The 20,111-nt window shown below is 43.4% G+C and overlaps 1 protein-coding gene across 7 annotated transcripts in view; it reads left to right on the top strand.

The window, feature by feature from the left end:
* Positions 1–19,906, top strand: part of MLPH (melanophilin) — a 98,287-nt gene extending 78,381 nt beyond the window's left edge. For 5 of the 7 annotated variants that reach the window (XM_066575393.1, XM_066575397.1, XM_066575394.1 and 2 more), the window contains 7 exons: positions 463–639; positions 2,085–2,240; positions 2,317–2,409; positions 4,112–4,204; positions 8,027–8,084; positions 17,397–17,488; positions 17,800–19,906. In XM_066575393.1, coding sequence (XP_066431490.1) covers positions 463–639; positions 2,085–2,240; positions 2,317–2,409; positions 4,112–4,204; positions 8,027–8,084; positions 17,397–17,488; positions 17,800–17,823 — 693 coding nt within the window. In that variant the 3' untranslated portion in view covers positions 17,824–19,906. The remainder of the gene's footprint in view (positions 1–462; positions 640–2,084; positions 2,241–2,316; positions 2,410–4,111; positions 4,205–8,026; positions 8,085–17,396; positions 17,489–17,799) is intronic. The other 2 variants (XM_066575399.1, XM_066575398.1) reach the window with 1 other exon arrangement.
* Positions 19,907–20,111: the final 205 nt, after the last annotated feature.

Here is a 20,111-nt window from a genome sequence, read left to right as displayed (position 1 = left end):
CATTTAGCATAACATGTTAGTGGGAAGTTGCATCTTGAGCGTACGGGATAGCAGTCTAATGGATCTATTACTAATGGAGTGTTTGTTGTTGTACAATGTTATTCAGTCACAGTGAAATATGGATTCGTATGAAATCTATATATTCAATATACACAAACATACAGAATGGTTGTTTACTTCCTTGTGACCACATAGTTAGTTCTTCCATTTAGCATCTACGCTACTTCAGAGGAACATACATTGATGAAGCAAATTACTGATTTTCACATTTCTTGTTGGTAGCGGAAATAGTTGCATGTTATATTGAAGAAAAAAATTATACTACTGCGCAACGAAAACCCTATCATGCTAATATATTCTTAGAAGAAGTGTATTACACTTGAAAAGATACCCATACCGTAGTCTTATTTGCACTTGGGTGCATAGAATATCTGAATGGACTATACCTTCTCCCATCTGCAGAGGACAGCAGCTCAGGCTCTCTGTGACATCACGGCCAAAACATTGAGGACCATAAATGCCACTGAGACAGCCATGCAAGAAGCCTTTGGTAGTGAGATCCAACAGCCCATCATCTCCTACACCCAATCAGGAGACAACGGCAAGGCACAGGCCGAGTTCCAGAAATTAGAGGAAAATGTAAGGAACAGGATGTAGTGGATTATGTTATGAATAGTGGTAGCTTGGTTAGGCATGTTTGTGTCATATATCATGTGATCCAACCATGAAAGGCGAAAACCCCAAACAGTCTTCCTGTACATGGTTATCCTTTCCTTCTGGCTTTGGCTTATATTCCCAGTCATTGACTTGTTAAAAGGCTGCCTTCTAATAGGTGGAACTGTAGAGGCCTTGTTCCATCTTCCCATTTGCATATATGTCAGTATTCATGACTATCTTTGTTATGTTCTTCCAGCCTGCATTACATAAAAAATCATGAAAGCACCGGAAATGAAATGCATTCATGTATTGTGAAAAATAATCTTGGAAATCTTTTACTTAATTTGATCAATTAAAGATCAGTTCAATGAAATAAGAAGAAAGCATGAACAAAGCTGAGACCCATTCCAAATCTTATTACTGCAAGCGAATGCCTTAAAAATGTTCCTACTCTTTGGAATCCCTAATACAATACAAAGAAGTGGGGGCAGATCAAGTATTCTATAATTGGTGTCAAGTGCTATAAATTGGCTCAAATGTGTTGACTGCTTTGTAAAGCGTCTTTGAGCAGGCTGAGATTAATTTTTAAAAGTGTTCCGGAGTACCCTGGGTCAGGAATTAGGGACCCCAGGATTCATGGGAACTCTGGTTGGGAAACATTGGCTTAGGGTCTGTCCACACTAGGATTTAGGTATCCATAAATCATATGTTTTTACACATTTTTTGTATAAGAACTTATAGCTTTACGTACCCGTAGGCTAGAATGGGTAAAACATAGGTCGAACATGCTAATGTCTGACTATGCTTGTCCTCTCATATGTTTGTGAATTTTTTTTTGAAGGATGGAAAGCCGTAGCGTACTACACTTTTTTTTTTAATGCAAAAGTGGACACAAACATAAAGCGTACAGTTATCTGTTTAATGCATGTTGTTTAAAAAGCACAGGCATGCATCCAATGGCATATGTTCGCATACGGTTTTTCATGTCCGTTTAATGTGTACGTTAAACGTACTTGAGAATTGTACTATGAACAGCCCCTTAGACACATTTGAATCAATGCTTACATCCAGTATTGAGTGTTGCTGCACTCACTGTACAAGTAATATAGTCATTTAGTTACAGCAAAATGTCATCTCTACTAATGATGATTATCCGTTCAGTCACATCCAACCCTCAGTCACTCCATGGGTCAATCTTCTCCACGCATTCCTGTCTTTCACCGCTTCTTTCAGTTTGGCGATTGACATGTTGGTGATGGCCTTGATTGTATCTAGCCATCTTGTTCTTTGTACACCTTGTCTTCTCTTTCCACTGATTTTGCTAAGCATCAATACTGTTTCCAGTGAGTTAGCGCGCATCAGGTGTCCTACTAGTCATCTCTACTAGGCAATGTGTAACTTCAATAACTGGTCAAATCGTACTCTAGGTGTACATGGCAGCAGGTAAGACATATGGTCTTGAGAAGAACCTCCAGGACCTGGAGGAACGTGCGCAGCAGAGCGGAACCACAGATTCTGAGCTTTCTGAATTAGAAGTCAGCGTGGCATCTGCGATGGCACAAGTGCAGAACACAGAGAGTGAGGTGAGAGGCCAGAATCCAATCCTTCCATTTTTTTGTGTATTTGTCTTTTAATCTGACTTATCTTTGTCTTGTTTAGGTGTCAGATATTGAATCCAGAATTGCTGCTCTGAGTGCAGCAGGACTCACCGTGTCACCTTCAGACAAGCCCAAGAAAAAGTCTAGCTTTCAGGTAATAGAACACAGGAATACTAAAAAAGGACCTTTTAGGCCAGTTTCACATCTATGTTGGAACCTTTGGTCAGAGGTTCCATCGCAGATCCGACTGAAAAGCTGGGCACCTGAGTGAAAACCAAACAGACCCCATTATAGTCAATGGGGTTTTTTTCGGCCCTGTGCAGTTCCAAACAAAACCCGAATGGAGCAAAAAAGTGGAAGCCTCAGTGCAGGGGTGAAACCATACATACACAGCCTTATGATCAGGCAAAAATGTTTACCCGTAAGTTCATTTGCCTAATTGTCAGGCCATGTAGATGTGCCAAGCATCGGTCTACGAACAAACAAATGTTTGTTTATTGGCTCATTGGCTAATTTATGCAAGCATAAAAATGCTTGTTGGTTGACTGCACATCTGCCCATGTGAACGAAGAGATGTGCAGCCAAATAATTATAGCAGTATGGCGATGAATAACCATATTAGAGACCGTTTGTCTCCATATAGCAGATCATCTGTGCGTGTAATCATAATGAATGAGCGTTGACTGACATGCTCGTTACTTGGGCAGATGACTGCCTATTAGAGATGAGCGAACGTACTCGGTAAGGGCGATTTCGCAATCGAGCACCGCGATTTTCGAGTACTTCACTACTCGGGTGAAAAGTACTCGGGTGTGCTGTGGGTGAGCGGGGGGTTGCAGAGGGGAGTGGGGGGTAGCAGCGGGGAACAGGGGGGAGCCCTCTCTCTCTCCCTCTCCCCCCCCCCCCACTCCCCGCTGCAACCCCCCGCTCACCCACAGCGCCCCCGAGTACTTTTTACCCGAGTAGTGAAGTACTCGAAAATCGCGGTGCTCGATTGCGAAATCGCCCTTACCGAGTACGTTCGCTCATCTCTACTGCCTATGTAAAAGGACCATTATTTTATCTAACTTCCACTTAAGGGTTGTTTCGCACGTAGAATTTTTTGGAGAACCCTCACTGCAGTTCTTTAAGCCACTGACAGAAGTGGGTCCAGCAGGAAGGAGGAGCACAAGTCTATCCTTTATACTTCCCATTCTTTTTTAATACATTTCTGGCCTTTTCTCAAGAAATGCGTAAAAACCAGCACATCAACGGTAGCATTTTGGCAAAACCACTGTGTGAAACCATCGTCCCCTGTAATAGCACAACATTGTAGCATCTGTATTACAGCTGTATTACTACTTATTGTTTTACTGATCTACTCACCAAAGAACTTGACTGATTTCTTGCAAAGTTTGAGATCTTCTCTCACACATAATACTTTGTGAAAAAACAGTTTTCAAAACACCATTGGAAGATATTAAGCAAAATATTGATGGGGATTTGAAGGACTGAAGTGAGGGCTGCTTAACCCTTTCCAATCCACTGTCTGACGTCTAAAGACATTCTGATTGAAGGCTGTCCAGCTCCGACATCAGTAGTCGTCCGGCAGGGTATTCTTACTGTAGATTACTGGCCGCTCTGTTGTCGGGGGCTTCTCCGGCATGTCACATACTGCAGTACTGGCTCTAGCCAGCAGATGGCGCCATTGTATAATGGCAGAAAGAGAAAGCCCCCTAGAAAACTCTGAATACAAAATTGGATTGCAAAGGGTTAATACAATAGGAAGCTTTAGGCCTCATTGAGACATGGCCTGCTGTTTTGTGTTTTTTTTTTATTTTGGACTATTCTAAACTTATTTCTGTATCCTCTACCAGATGACTGCCCCGGCTTTATCCAGAAGTACAGAGCCATTTCTGTCCTCATCGACGGAATTATACAGCCTTACTTCAACACCAAGTGAAGCAAAGGTTAGCGCTCTCTGATATCCAATGTAACAGCCAACACTAATTAGAATTGTAGTTACATTTTTTGGAAAATAATGATTGGAGAAAGAAATTATCTGTGCTTATGATGTGGAGCTACTAGTGGAAACAATAAGGTCAATGAGTATAGCGCTGTTGTTCGTATACTGTAATGAACCTTACCAACAGTCTAAGCTTTGAGTGACTGCAGTGTGGGAGCTTTAGTAGTTAGCAATGATACTTACATGATCATCAATAGTAGATTGGTGGGGGTCTACCACTCAAGATCCCCATAGATCAGCTGATCCTCCGGCCCGCTGTCGGTGCTGGCAAGCCAGACTTCCATATAGGTGGTTGGAACCTGAAATGTAATAGAAGGCACCGCTTCCACTGATTTGAGTGGGAGATAAGCCTTCCTATTACACTTCTGGCACTGACCACCAATGCGGATGTCAGGCTGCACTCCACTGACTGTGGGCTAAAAGGATAAACTATTTAGCGGGAATCCTGAGCGGTGGACCCCCACCGATCAACTATTGATGACCTATCCTCGAGATAGGTCATCAATAGGAAATGCTTGAAATTCCTATTTAATATTCTGTAAATCAAGCTTCATTATTGTATAACAAACAGTTCTCAAACTTTTGCTGCTTGGTTGTTTCAAACTACAGTATATTAAAATCAGTACAGATGTTGCAAATATTAAAGGGGATTTCCGCGACTAAGATATCAAGATGGGGACCCTGCTTGGGGTCCCCATTGGTTAGCTGTCTGCTGTAGTTGTAGTGCTAGGGTGAGCGCTGTGGCCACTTCGCAACCTAACAGACACAGGTACATCGTATAGCGGCTGTGTCAGGTATAGCAGGTCAGTCCACTTCACTGAGGCAATAGGTGTCAAGAAAAAAAACTTTACTACTCTCACTGACAGGACTAATAAAATATAACTTTTAATATTTGATTAAAAATCTGTCAAAAAAGTAACCAAACGAACAAACATATAGAGACAAGAGAACCCATCTGGAATCAGGTACGAGTGACAGGGTAAGCACCGTTCAGTAATCTCGCATTGATTGCACCTCACCTTATGTTCGGTGGGGTAAAAGATTATTATGTTAGGCTCAGAACTGTAGAAAGAGAAATACATAGAGCTAGGTGTATACAACACCAGAGCATGGATAAACCCATATTTCTGCAGAGTACGGTATATAGATCAGGTTTCCTCCTCTTTGTATATTGTGTTTTCTTTTGGTCTGCATCAGAGGTTGACATTGGTAATTGATAAGATTGGGTGCCAGAATCGCAGTTTATATTCACTAAATGTCCACCTCCTCACTATAGATTGGTGAGGGGTCAGTAGAGATGAGCGAGCTTACCCGCTAAGGCAAACTATGCGAGTATCTGCCCGCTCGTCTCAAAAGATTCAGGTGCGGCGGGGGGCGGGAAGCGGCGGGGGAGAGCGGGGAGGAACGGGGGGAGATCTCTCTCTCACTCTCCCACCCCCCCCCCCCCCCCCCCGCTCCCCCCACTCACCGCCACAACTCCCCTGTCACCCACGCCGGCCGCCGAATCTTTAGAGGTGAGCGGGCAGGTACTCGCATAAGGCACTACTAGCTCGAGTAGTTTGCCTTAGCGAGTATAGTCGCTCATCTCTAGGGGTCAGTGACAGCAAAGACATTTTTTTGCAGATGTTTATCCATAAATCCCGGACCTTGAATAAGTCATAAGCAGCTGTTTTGACACATAACATAATAATCTTTTACCCCACCGAACATAAGGTGAGGTGCAATCAATGTGAGATTACCGAACGGTGCTTACCCTGTCACATGTTCCTGATTCCAGATGGGATCTATTGTTTCTATATGTTTGTTCGTTTGGTGACTTTTTTGACAGATTTTTAATCAAATATTAAAAGCTATATTTTATTAGTCCAGTCAGTGAGAGTAGCAGGTCAGTCCCACTTGAATGGAAATGGAACTGAACTCTTCTTAGGCTACTGTACCAATAAACATGATGCTACTGGCCTGGAAAGATGGGCTACAATACTCACCCAAGCACTGCGGCCTCTTCAATCTGCAGATTGGTGGGGGTCACAAGCAGCAGACTCCCGCTAGTCTTATATTGATGCCCTCTTCTAAAAGCTCATATACACACAACGATTATCACTCAAAAGATGTCTTTTGAGCGACTTTTGAGCGATAATCATTGTGTCATTGACAGCACAAGATGATTGCTCAAGATGAGCGATCACCTTGCGCTGCAAGCGGAGGATGCGGAAGACAAGTGGGGTGTTTCTTCATCCAGCCGTTTCCCGCTGCAAACGCAGCCGAGGGATCGGAGCAGAGGGTGCAGAAAACAAGCTAGGTGTCCCCGCTTGTCTTCTGCATCCAGCTGTTCTCTGCTTGGAGCACCGGCTGCTATACAGCTGAGCGCTCCATGTGGGGTATGGAGAACAGTGCTGGACCGCTCTGTTCTTCATACCCCGCCTGTCATCATGGAGCGGGATACAGATGAAACAATAGTATCAGCTGTATCCCACTGTGAATCCCTGATAAAGGCCCATTAACACCAGCCGATGATAGCTAAAAAAAAATTGATAATCGGCGATTGTTTTAGCGATAATTGGTGCGCGTAAATGTGCGCCCACCGACCGCTTTTCGGGCACTGTTAGCTGATCATTAAATTCAAGCTAACCTAAAAATCTAAACTTTTATCAGTAGTTCTCCACGGGGAGTGCTGATAGCATTGTTTCCCCATGAAGAACAAAGGATCTGAGCACAGATAATAGCCTTGGGCTATTAAATGCCTTCAGGGAAGGCTTCATTTGCACACCTAATTGGTATTTAAGTATCTGAATAGCTACTTAAATACCAATTTATACTTTATGCAAAATGATCTCTCAAAGCTGTCACTCAAACTGTCGTTTGAGCGATCATCGGTCCATGTAAACCAGCCTTCAGGCTCATCGTTGTCTTTCAGCAGATAATCGTTGTGTCTAAATGGGATTTAATGCTAGGTCATCAATATTTTAGTCCCAGAAAACTTCTTTAACATGACTGGCATTGTTATAACATGGTTTACAGCATTGTGCTACATTGTAGTTAACTTATCATAATACTTTAGATGTGAAATTAACATTTGCTGCCCTATTTTAATGATTAAAGATGAAAAAAATAAGGATGCAACAATTAGCATTATCCATTTTTTGATCTTTCTTACCACACTGGTCTAATATGGGAGAAATAAAAAACCATGAATTATCTTTTTTTTGTGCTGGATAACAAAATGTTGTACAGTATCCATTTTCCTTTTTCTCTATGACAAATGAGAATTTATTCTAGCATGTTTATGTATAGATATATCATGTATGATGACTAGAGATGAGCAAGCACCCAAATGCTCGGGTCCGCGTTATTCGAGTCGAGCTTTTTGTAAAATTCGAGAGCTCTAGTTGAGTAACGAACCCCATTGACTACAATGGGAGACTCAAGCATTTTTGTATGTGGGACGCCGGGTCCCGAGCTTTTTTTTTTTTTTTTCTTGGTTCGTGTTCTCTCTCCCCTACCAGGCAAAAATTTCCCAATGACATGCGCTGCGTCGCGGCAAGGAGGGGCAAAAACAGGCACGTCACAGTGGGGAGGAGCCAAAAACTAGGGCGGGGTCGAACACGATTTGATGCTCGTTCGAGTAACAATAACCATCGAGTACGCTAATACTCGAATGAGCATCAAGCTCCCCAGAGTATGTTCGCTCAACTCTAATGATGACCCATGTTGAGGGACTATATTTGCTCTACTTTAACATATCTCTTTATCTGTTCTCTTCCTCTAGATTCTAGCAATGCAACAGGCTTTAAGAAAAAAGTTTAATATGGATGCAGACATGGCGGGTGAGTATGCTGGCTTCAAGGGTGTACAATCTTTCTTTACTTTTGTTTCTTAGCTTTTTTTAGCATCAAGAATCTATTTAGCAAAAAATATGGTATTGCAATAGATTAAAGGAACACTTCATTCCAAAATTACTACATTTCAAATGTCTGCTTTTTTTTTTTAAAACAATCTTTTTTATTGAAAGATATATAGAAGACAGATAACAGGAAAATTTGTGCATACAAAATGTCAGAATGGCAATATCAACTTTGCGGTAGTTTGGATTTGCAGGTTCGATATATATTATTTCCAAATGATGAGAAGGAAAAAAAACTATTATGATTATTGTTTGGCCCATAAGCCATAACTAGAGATACTAATTTAAGTAACTTAGGCTTCCAACCCTTAATGTCAGCCTTTTATAATCGGTGGATTAGGATAGGGGTATTATAATTTATAAAAGTCGGTTGAAATTACGACATATTATATCAGCTGAACCCGCCAAATATGTATGGGGGCCTTCTGAATGTCAGTTTTAGTGATTCTAATGGAATTTGGAGACATAGCAAAAAATGACTTTTTATAGCTTTCACGAGTTGATATTTTAGGCTCCTACTCACAATGAGGATATTTGTTTACTGAAGCTAGTCCATGCACACAATTGTGAAAACAATGGAACAGTAACTTGAGAATTGATTGATAAGAACTGGAAGAACTAGTCAGTGTTTAATTTGGCATTTGGAAGGTACAATGCTGACAAAAAAATCATGTGTCTGTGAAATAAAAAAAGGTAACCGTACAACAGGCCTGCACAAGCAGCCCCGGAAAGGATTTCTGGTGGCCCACTGGGACATGACTATGATATCAAGAGGCTGCCTGGATAGTCATATCACAATCCATGGCATCACTAGCCTAAAGGACCTTCCCAGAATCAGTGATGTGACCGGCCATGCACCAAGGGAGAGAATAGCGGATGTCAACTGCATGACTTGAACCTGGCATTGAACACGCAGCTGACTTAGGCCATCCTCTCCCTCGGGGCATTCAACAGCGGTGCTGGAGCGTTGGATTGCAGTGCAATACGTCCCATTACCTACATGTAAACTGTAAAAAGAACTGCAAAAGATGTTTAAAACATGTAGCACTTAGCGAGCGAGGCAGTTTACAACATAGTTTAATGATCAAACTATAGAATAGACCACAGATAGATTACCTTTACTAACAAAGGGAGACACTAAAAACCTATCTGCAGCTCCAAGAGGTTTGCCTATTTTAATTTTTAGCCTCTGCCTACTGAATACACAACGTTGATGACAATTTCATTTAGATGAATTAAGGAATTGTGAGAACGGCACATATGAAAAGTTAAGTTATGGGCTCACAGGAGCTGAGGTGCTGAATCAAGGGATGTGACTATCATACTTACCTTCCTCAACGTTCTCCCAATGTCCACTTGGAAAGCTGCAGCTGTTTGCATCCCATGGACTACTTTGGTGTATTTTCTTAATGAGAACACAAGTTCAACACCACACAGAGGTAGAGGGATAAAGCTGAAAATGATGTAACATGGTTAAATCACATGACCAGCGCCACATTTATTTGTTAGAATCACCAAGTATCTATAGAGTTCCTTATAATAAAACACACTTGTTTAGAGCAGATTACAAATATTATCAGAAATTGGAGAGAGAGAGAGAGAGACGAACAAAGAAAAAAAAAGCTCGGCACCCGGCGTCCCACATACAAAAATGCTTGAGTCTCCCATTGTAGTCAATGGGGTTCATTACTCGAGTAGAGCTCTCGAATTTTACGAAAAGCTCGACTTGAATAACGAGGACCTGAGCATTTTGGTGCTCGCTCATCTCTAGATATTATATTTTACTAGACCAACTCTCTATCTCTAAGGACCTACCGTAGCATCTACCTCACCGATATCTGTTTTTTATGCTTCGTCCTTACACCTTCACACCTGAAGAACCCTTATAAACTAAACTTTGCCTACTGTACTATTGTACAGATCTACTCAGATTTTTGATTGTTCTCATAATATGACCTATTATATTCCTGTGTGCCTGTGCCCCTCTGTTTCTTTCTATGTGATTCAGTTCTTAACCTGATGGATCGCTGGTTAAGCCAAACCTTTAATTTTGTCAAATTAGGGTAAAAATCAAACTGAACAAAAAAACAACACAAAAACAAGATCTAGAGTTTTACATAAAATAACAAAAAGACCCCAAATAGCCCCAAACAATAAATGCATGTCTCTGATCCAGGTCATGTTCTATAAATTCATTAGTAGAGATGAGCGAGCACCAAAATGCTTGGGTGCTCGTTACTCGAGTCGAACTTCCCGCAATGCTCGAGGGTTCGTTTCGAGTAACGAACCCCATTGAAGTCAATGGGTGACTCAAACATTTTTGTATATCGCCGATGCTCGCAAAGGTTTTCATTTGTGAAAATCTGGGAAATTCAAGAAAGTGATGGGAACGACACAGAAACGGATAGGGCAGGCGAGGGGCTACATGTTGGGCTGCATCTCTCAAGTTCCCAGGTCCCACTATTAAGCCACAATAGCGGCAAGAGTGCCCCCCACCACGATTTTTACTTCTGAAAAACCCTCATTAGCAAGGCATACCTTAGCTAAGCACCACACTAAGTCCAACAAAGCACAATCGCTGCCTGCATGACACTCTGCTGCCACTTCTCCTGGGTTACATGCTGCCCACCCCCCACCCCCACCCCCGCACGACCCAGTGTCTACAGCGCACACCAAAGTGTCCCTGCGCAGCCTTCAGCTGCCCTCATGCCACACGCTGGCCTCATAGCCACACCACCCTCATGTCTATTTATAAGTGCGTCTGCCATGAGGAGGAACCGCAGGCACAGACTGCAGAGGGTTGGCAGGGCCAGGCAGCGACCCTCTTTAAAAGGGGCGGGGCGATAGCCCACAATGCTGTACAGAAGCAATGAGAACTCCAATCCTGTGCCACTTCCGTCAGCAGCTGCAAACGTGGGCATAGCAATGGGGAATCCATGTGCCACACAGTATTCATTCTGTCAAGGTGTCGCATAGCTCAATCCACACTGCAAGGGGAAAGCCGTCTGCGCTCTGCCCCCTACCCAAGTCAGTCAGTGCCTTTGTGCCAGACAGGTCAAACACCGCCATGGGAACTAAGTTTGCAACAACAGCATAGGTGGGTCCTAGGAAACCCAAGACATTGATCTGAGCGGCCAAACATAGCAGACTTGCACCGCGCCCACGGCATAGGCCTCGGCCCACAGATTCAGCAATCCTAGGCAGGAAGCGGACTTTCACTGCACCCAGGACATAGGCCTCTGCACAAGCCCTACAGCGGACTCCAATGCTAGCGTAGCTGTGCACGTCTCATCAGCGCTGTATTGCTCCTGTAGTTTGTCCCAATGCAGTGCCCCGGAGAATAGAGCTAACATCAGATTAAATACAGGTGGGCTTCGGCCCACACTGCATGCCCTAGTCAGACTGGGGTTCTTTATAAGTAGACACAGGCAGATACAACTCCGTGTGGACCGACAGCATGGGTGGGTCCCAGGAAGGCTCCGGCGTTACATAAATAAATCCCATTGCATTGCCCAGCACGGCTGAGGTAACGTCAGATTAAATGCAAGTGGGCTTCGGCCCACACTGCATGCCCCAGTCAGACTGGGGTTTTTTTATAAGTAGACACAGGCAGGTACAACTCCCTAATGTGAAGTCCGTGTGGACCCAAAGCATGGGTGGCTCCCTGGAACCCACCGGCGGTACATAAACAAATCCCACTGCAGTGCCCAGCACAGCTGAGGTAACGTCAGATTAAATGCAGGTGGGCTTCGGCCCACACTGCATGCCCCAGTCTGACTGGGGTTTTTAATACATAGACACTGGCAGGTACAAATCCGTAATGTGAAGTCCCTGTGGACCCACAGCATGGGTGGCTCCCTGGAACCCATCGGCAGTACATAAATGTATCCCATTGCAGTGCCCTGCTCAGCAGAGCTAACGTCAGATACAATACAGGTGGGCTTCGGCCCACAGTGCATGCCCCAGTCAGACTGGTAACATGTACCTTAACAGTAACCGCTTTGGTGGGAATGTGGTCGCAACTGCGGACCTAGTAGCGTGGTTTTATTTAGTTGGTTTTCGGAATGTGGCCAGGATTAAGTGGGCCGTGGCAAGGGGGATGGTGGGGGGGCTCTCTTGTTGTGTCGTTAAAGGTGAAATTCTTGGACTGCCACCAGACGGACCAATGCTAAGGTATTTGCCAAGAATGTTTTCATTGTTGGAGGAGGGGGATGTTTTTGAGGCACTACGTGTCCTCTCCACGTGTCCGTGGTTATATGCACCTTAACAGTAACCGCGTTGGTGGGAAATGGCTTCGCCGCCATCATGTCTTTGGGAAGCCTCCGTTTCCACACCCCAGTGACATAGCATTAGCAGCGGTATAGGCAGAGCCCAGAATTAGTAACATTTCAGCGGTAGCATTAGGGACAGGCCCCAGTAACATATAACCAGCAGCAGTATAGGGGGAGCACAGTATTAGTTCCATTTCAGTAATAGTAGCGGTCTGGACAGGCCCCAGTAACATATCACTAGCAGCAGTATAGGGGAGCACAGTATTAGTTCCATTTCAGTAGTAGTAGCAGTCTGGACAGGCCCCAGTAACATATCACTAGCAGCAGTATAAGGGGAGCATAGTATTAGTTCCATTTCAGTAGTAGTAGCAGTCAAGACAGGCCCCAGTAACAATTCCGAAGCAGCAGTATAGGGGGAGCACAGTCTTAGTTCCATTTCAGTGGTAGTAGCAGTCAAGACAGGCCCCAGTAACAATTCCGAAGCAGCAGTATAGGGGGAGCACAGTCTTAGTTCCATTTCAGTAGTAGTAGCAGTCAAAACAGGCTCCAGTAACAATTCCGAAGCAGCAGTATAGGGGGAGCACAGTATTAGTTCCATTTCAGTAGTAGTAGCAGTCAAGACAGGCCACAATAACATTCCCGTTGCAGCAGTTTAGGGAGATAACAGTCACTTTTACATTTCAGTAGTTGCAGTATAGACAAGGCCCCAGTTACATTTATGTAGCAAAAGTGTAGGCCAACCCCACACACCTTGCTGTACCATGAGTGCAGGCGAAGCCCATAAAAATTACTAGGATTGCACTGTAGGCGAGGGCCCAAAAAAATTGGTGTACCAACAGTACTAATGTACCTCAGAAAAATTGCCCATGCCCAACCAAGAGGGCAGGTGAAACCCATTAATCGCTTTGGTTACTGTGGCTTAATTTGTAACTAGGCCTGGAGGCAGCCCAGTTAAAATAAAAATTGGTTCAGGTGCAAATTTCAACACTTTAATGAGAATTGAAACGTATAAACATTGTTTACAAAAGTAATATGACTGAGCCTTGTGGGCCTAAGAAAAATTGCCCGTTCGGTGTGATTACGTAAGGTTTCAGGAGGAGGAGCAGGAGGAGGAGGATGAATATAATACACAGATTGATGAAGCTAAAAGGTCCCTGTTTTTTATGGTGATAGAGAACGATGCTTCCATCCGCGGGTGCTGCCTACGTATTGTTTAGGTACCGCTGCTGTCCGCTGGTGGAGAAGAGAAGTCCTCAGAATGTGTCATTTTCATGGAGTGAGGAGGCTGGGAGGAAGGGGGAGCAACAGCCAGAGGATTCAGAGTTGCAGCTGTGGACGGCGTAGAAGACTGGGTGGTCGATAGATTGCTGGATGCACTTTCTGCCATCCACGACAGGACCTGCTGACACTGCTCAGTTTCTAATAAAGGTCTACCGCCTGGATCCATTAATTGTGAGATGAATCTGGGGACCCCAGAAACTTGCCTCTCTCCTAATCCCGCAGCAGTCGGCTGCGATACACCTGGACCAGGAGCTCGGCCTGTGCCCACACCCTGACTTGGGCCTCCGTGTCCTCGCCCCCGTCCACGTCTTCTAGGCCTACCCCTACCCAGCTGCTATAGGGAGAGCGTTAGGAGTGATTTTAGGCTTCAAGAACCCCCAACGGGCTCTTTGCTTATGGAACGCACAGCAGAGCCAGGAAACAATTATGCGCAAGCCTGTAGTGAGACCTAGGTGCGTATGACTGAGCTACTGGAATTCACAGGGCAGAACCAGTCAAGTGGCCAAAGGCCAGTGGTAGGCCTTGAGTATTTTGCTTCAATTTTTTAAAATGGTGAGGTGAAAAACCAGGCAGACATCGTATGCAGCGTATTTATGTATACTCTTTCCCTCTGGCGGGATGACGGCGATCATGTAACGGACACAGCAGAGCCAGGAAACAATTATGCGCAAGGCTGGGTATTAATCAGCGACTACTACCCCCAGCAGACACGCCGTAAACTGAAGACAGTCACAGGCAGGCCAAATATAGTATTTTTTTCCACTTTTTGGGAAAAAGCCCACTGCCTGTGATATAGCCTGTATATGGATTTCCCTGTTGGAGGATGACTGTGGTTACTGAAAGTACAGTGCAGCCAGGAAACAATTATGCGCAAGGCTGGGTATTAATCAGCGACTACTACCCCCAGCACACACGCCGTAAACTGAAGACAGTCACAGGCAGGCCAAATATAGTATTTTTTTCCACTTTTTGGGAAAAAGCCCACTGCCTATATAGCCTGAATATCTCTTTCCCTGCCTCAGCAGTACTGCCCCTATACTCTGTAAAATGACTGCAGACTGAGGACGCTATGGTCTGCATGCCCGATATACAAAAAAAAAAATTGTACAACACTGCTAAAAGCAGCCTCAACAGTACTGCACACGGTCAGATGTGGCCCTAAGAAGGACTGTTGGGGTTCTTGATGACTAAAATAACACCTAACACTCTCCCTATAGCAGCTACAGCAAGGCAGCACTTTCCCTGATCTCTCTCAGCGTGCATCTGTGGCGAGCCGCGGGCGGGGCAGATGTTAATACTCGGGTGTCACCTGATCTCCCCAGCCACTGCAGGGGGGTGGGATAGGGCTGGAACGTCACAGGAGGAAGTTGTAATGCCTTCCCTGTGTTTCTATTGGCCAGAAAAGCGCGCACATTTCTCAGAGAAGGAAATGTAATGGAGTTGAGCACCGCATGGTGCTCGTCTCGAGTAACGAGCATCTCGAACACCCTAATACTCGAACGAGCATCAAGCTCAGACGAGTACGCTCGCTCATCTCTATTCATTAGTAATAAAATATTGACTCACACAACAAGTCAGTTTACTGAAAGTTTTCTTCCGTTTAGAGGGGATATGTTTGCAATATTTTAATCAGAAAGGTTTTATATATTTTACACAAACACATTTTGTCTTCTTGGACCTCACATTCTGTGATATGCCTTAGCAGGTGATGAATATTACAAGCTTCTCTCCTTATAAACTGACATCCGTTGAATGTCTTTCTGTCCTGACAGATAAAGAAGCCTCCTGACCCAGGATTTTTACTCCGATGTTCAACATTAGTTATAAAATAACTAGATAGATTGACCTGAAAGGCTCCAATTAACCTCCCTATAATTTCATTGAAGCTTATCTTCATGCTATTACTGCTTTCCTCGCATCTGAATCATTCTCCTTCATTCCTTTATGACAAACGCGAGTCAGAAAGAAGTACGCTGCCTTATAAGACAAGGTCCATGTATACGTTCTCATAGGTTTATAATTATAGGGGATTAGTTACACCTATATTTCCATGAGACTATTTGGCATAGTGCCTGTTGGTATACAAGGGTCTGGAGGCAAATAACTGAGAGCAACATATCCATCTTTAATCAAATCTAGATAGCAAGTTCTGAAGTAGGTGGAAGACAAGCAATGGAGTTAGAGAGCTGGTGGGAACTTTAGAGCAACACTCTAAAATTGGCATAGAGTAGATTTGGCATCGAGATCACCAGGCAGAGTATCTTACATATCAGTAATTGGCACTTAGACATAGCAATAGCGAATTGCCATGTTTTAGCATCAGAAGTGTAACACTTGAGGTATGAAGTGTGGTGTTTCAAAGCCACAGGAACATGGAGATTGCTGTCCATGCTTAGATTAATATTAATTGGTGGGATCTGCTGACAATCTAATGTGCATGTTGGTCCCCAACTGTCCCTTGATGGCAGATGTTTAATGGAGCGAGGATCAGTCTTATGGCCCATTTACACAGAACGATCATCAAATTCGCTCAAACGGCAGTTTGAGTGACAGTTTTCAGCGATCATCTTTGCATAACTCTAAGTAGCTAATTAGCTACTTAAGAGTTAATGCAGGCAGAGCAGGATACCGCCACAATAGCTCAGAGAACAAAGCAGCATTTTTGTATATGCAAACAGCTGTATTGTTCTCAGTGCTTTAAGCTGGCGTCCTGTTGAGAACCAGCTGAAATAATTCTATCAGCGCCTCCCGCTAAGAAATCACAGATTAACAAATAGTGCATAAACAGTGCACGATGGCCGCATGTTTAGACGCAATGATTATCGCTCAAAAGACGGCTTTTGAGCGAATTTTGAGTAATAATCGTTGTCTCTAAATGGGCCTTTACTGGATTACAATATGCCCAATCCCTTTGTAAACAGGTCTACTCAGACAATCCATTTATAAGGGGATAGGGGGAGCTCCCAGACAGCCAAGCCAACAATGTACCTTTACAGGGAGATATATGTACATGCTTAGCATGTCTTTTGTCTATGCTTCTCCAGCTGCCAATGGAAAGTGGGGAGGAATAATATGAGGCAACATCATGGGGTTTTCAACAAGTGTTACCAGTAGTACTACTAATAAAGAAAACAATAAGTGAAAACTGTAGATTGGAGGGAAACAAAGAAGACAAGTAAGTGGGGTCTAAAAAGGGGTATTCCCATCTCAGCTATTTATGGTGTACATTGAAATTCCCATCTGCATGCCACAGCCAGCAGTGCCTGGCATTACTGAGACAGCCAAACTGGCTTAGAATTGAATGGGAGTTATAAAAACTGTATAGCACAGCAAGCAACGCTGTTCTTGTAACTTCTGAGTGGCATAAATAGTATAGCTGACTGTGTTACACTCTTTCAGTAACTCCCATCCAATTCTACCGGAGTTACAGAAACAGCCAAACTGGTTGCTCCATGTTGCTTCCGTAATCCTGGACACTGGTCAGCCTTGGCATACTGCCGGGTATTCCAATCTCCACCATGAGTGCATAAGCTGGAAACACCCCTTTAAAAGTCAGATAACACAGTAGCCAGTAGGCCAAGAAGATTTAGTAAGACAGGGGTTAATAAAAGTCATCCCGGAAAGATATACAGTCTGGTAGAGATGCTTTTTAATTAACACTATTGCCTCTTGTTTGTTTATAGATGGTTCCTTTGACCGTAATCCAGTTTACCGTGGCTCCCTGACGCAACGTAATCCAAATGGGAAGAACAGAAAGCTAGACCGTGTCTTTGCTGTAAGAATCATATATTAGTCACGGAGGGGATGAAGTAAGGCTAAAGCTTTTAGATAAACTGGTTGATGAAAGAAATATAGTAATGGGAAGAGAACAAATTAAATGAGTGTCACCTTTACTTGTATATGTCCTAAAAGTAATAATAGCCATCACTCTCATTCATTAATCAGACTTTGTTAATAGAATATTGAACCCTGGTGGGGATGTGAACTCTAGAGATACATGAAAGTTGGGTGATAGGTTATATAATAGAGAAAATAATAAGAGTCATTACATAGCACTTGTATCATTACCATGTACTTGTCTTGTAGAAACCTGTTCTCAGCCAGAGATGAAACAAGGATCAAAGCCTTCTTCAAATGCAACAACTTCTTCTACTTCATTTACACAAACAGGATTAAGTTCCAGCTTACGGCAGCAAACTTTATGTACATGGCCATCAGGGCCTGGCACTAGGATATTCACGGCGTATTAATAAATGTGATTATAACGGTCTTATGTGAAGAATTGTTCGTATCCATTATTGTAAAGTTCTACAATATTACTCATGAAATCGACACATTCAGAGAACTCAAACAATATCAGTTCTACTAGATTCTAAACTATATTGGAAAAGGTGACGGTTAAACTCTAGACTTAGGCTGTGTTCACATCAGCGTCAGAGGTTCTGTTTGGAACCTGAGTCGCTGATTTCCATGAAAACAATGGAAGAAATAGATAAAATTGCGCTGTATACATTGCTATGAAAATTCCGGAGTGCTTAACAGTGCCGAACAGAACCCATTATAGTCATTGGGTTCCATTTGGTACCGTTGGGGTCCAGCAAGCCAAGGTCGGACTGAGCACTTCCACTTTTGCCGTTGTTCAGCCAAACAGTAGAGGCTGTCATACAAGGGTGAATGAGCCCTCACAGGGAAGAAAACATCTGTATTTACATACAAAAAGTAAAAGGTGATAGAGTTATGGCTCGTTCATATCTACGTTAGCGCTTTCTGTATGAATTCCATCTGTCTGTTCCATTTTTGGAGCAGAAAAACTGAATTCAGATGGATAGAAGCATTTTCCATTTTTTCCACATTGATGGGTTTTAAAAAAAAAGGAATGCTTTGAGTTTACTTCCATTCTATTGTAGTTCAGTTTCCTGTTGTTGGTGTTAGCCGTTTAGTCATTCACGACCCTCGGCAACCCTAAAGGCGAGCTCCCTCTATGTTTTTCAGTTTTGCACTGCTTCTCTCAGTTGTGTGATATCCATGCCAGTATCAGCTCTGCCAGTATCAGCCATCGTGTCCTTTGGTAGCCAGGTCTTGTTTTGCCATTGACCCGTCCAAGCATTATAGATTTTTCTAGTGACTCTGCTCACATTATATGGCCAAAATCGTGAGTCTGGCCATTTTGCCCATCTGGCCAATTAAATAAACTGATCTACACCGGAACAGAAGCAAACTCAAAGCATTCCGTTTTTTTAAAAAACCTATTGAAATTACTCGTCCGAGCGTGCTCGGGGGCGGCAGGGGGTGAGAGAGAAATCTCTCTCACTCTCCCCGCCGCCTGCCGCTCACCCCTGCCCCCCTGAGCACGCTCGGACGAGTAAGAAGAGCGATGCTCTAACCAAGATGTGAACACGCCCTAAATGGGGGGTAAAAGAGCAACAGAAATTGATACAGATCATAGTATGCAAATAATGTAGGTAGCCAAAAATTATGTTAAAACACATTTTAATTTACGGCATGCACATTTATTTTTGGGCCACTGACTGTTTCCTACATCTGAGCGCTGCTGCTAGGAGAATCCCAAGAACATGGTGTCATATTGTGTCTATCGCTCCATGCGTATATTTGTATTGTGTCTTTTGTAGTCTCTGTATGTACCTTTTGCTCCAGCGATATCAGTGTGTTATGACCAAAAGTTATCTTACGAGTTTCCTAAGGGTAATTCAGAACTTGAAAAATATGTCCTCCTCCAATGAAGGCAGTTATATTTAAATAAGGTGCCCTGGGCAAGAAGAAACATAGAGCGTCGTCATCTTACCATTTCTATAGTTTTTTCTCATAATTTCACCCATATAGTAAAGAGTGCCAAGATAATACTGCCTTATATAGCTTACACAATCCTGCCATATAGTGCACAAAGAATATGCAGTAATCAAATAATACTCTCCTAAAGAGCTCCCAAAATACTGCCACACTTTAATTTTCATGTAAAGAGCCTCAAAAAGAGGGTTTGGTGTAACAGTCGTGATTCCTGGTTCTGGAGAACATTACGTATTTGTTAGCACCGCAGCTATATATGTTTAGTGTATCTATTAGGAGGCATGAAATTTAAGAATGATACTGTTCATTATATGGTCTCATTGGAGTACACTTTTGCTCGTTTCTTGTAAGGTTAATCTTGTGATTAAGTAATTTAAAATTAATAAAAAGAAAGAAACATAAAAATGGTTATTTCTCATATTAGATGCACGCTACAGTATATAATCATCACTGTAACTAGAGATGAGCATGCTTGGGGGGCGGCGGGGGGGGGGAGAGATCTCTTTCACTTTCCCTGCCGCTCACCCACGCCCGCCCCCCCGGGCTCGGACAAGTAAGCAGTTACCCATCTGTAAGCAGTTATTTCATCTCTA

Source organism: Eleutherodactylus coqui, chromosome 8, assembly GCF_035609145.1.
Source record: "Eleutherodactylus coqui strain aEleCoq1 chromosome 8, aEleCoq1.hap1, whole genome shotgun sequence".
NCBI lineage: Eukaryota > Metazoa > Chordata > Amphibia > Anura > Eleutherodactylidae > Eleutherodactylus > Eleutherodactylus coqui.
The sequence above is the reverse complement of the archived record's forward strand: the minus strand, read 5'-3'. Positions and strand labels throughout refer to the sequence as shown.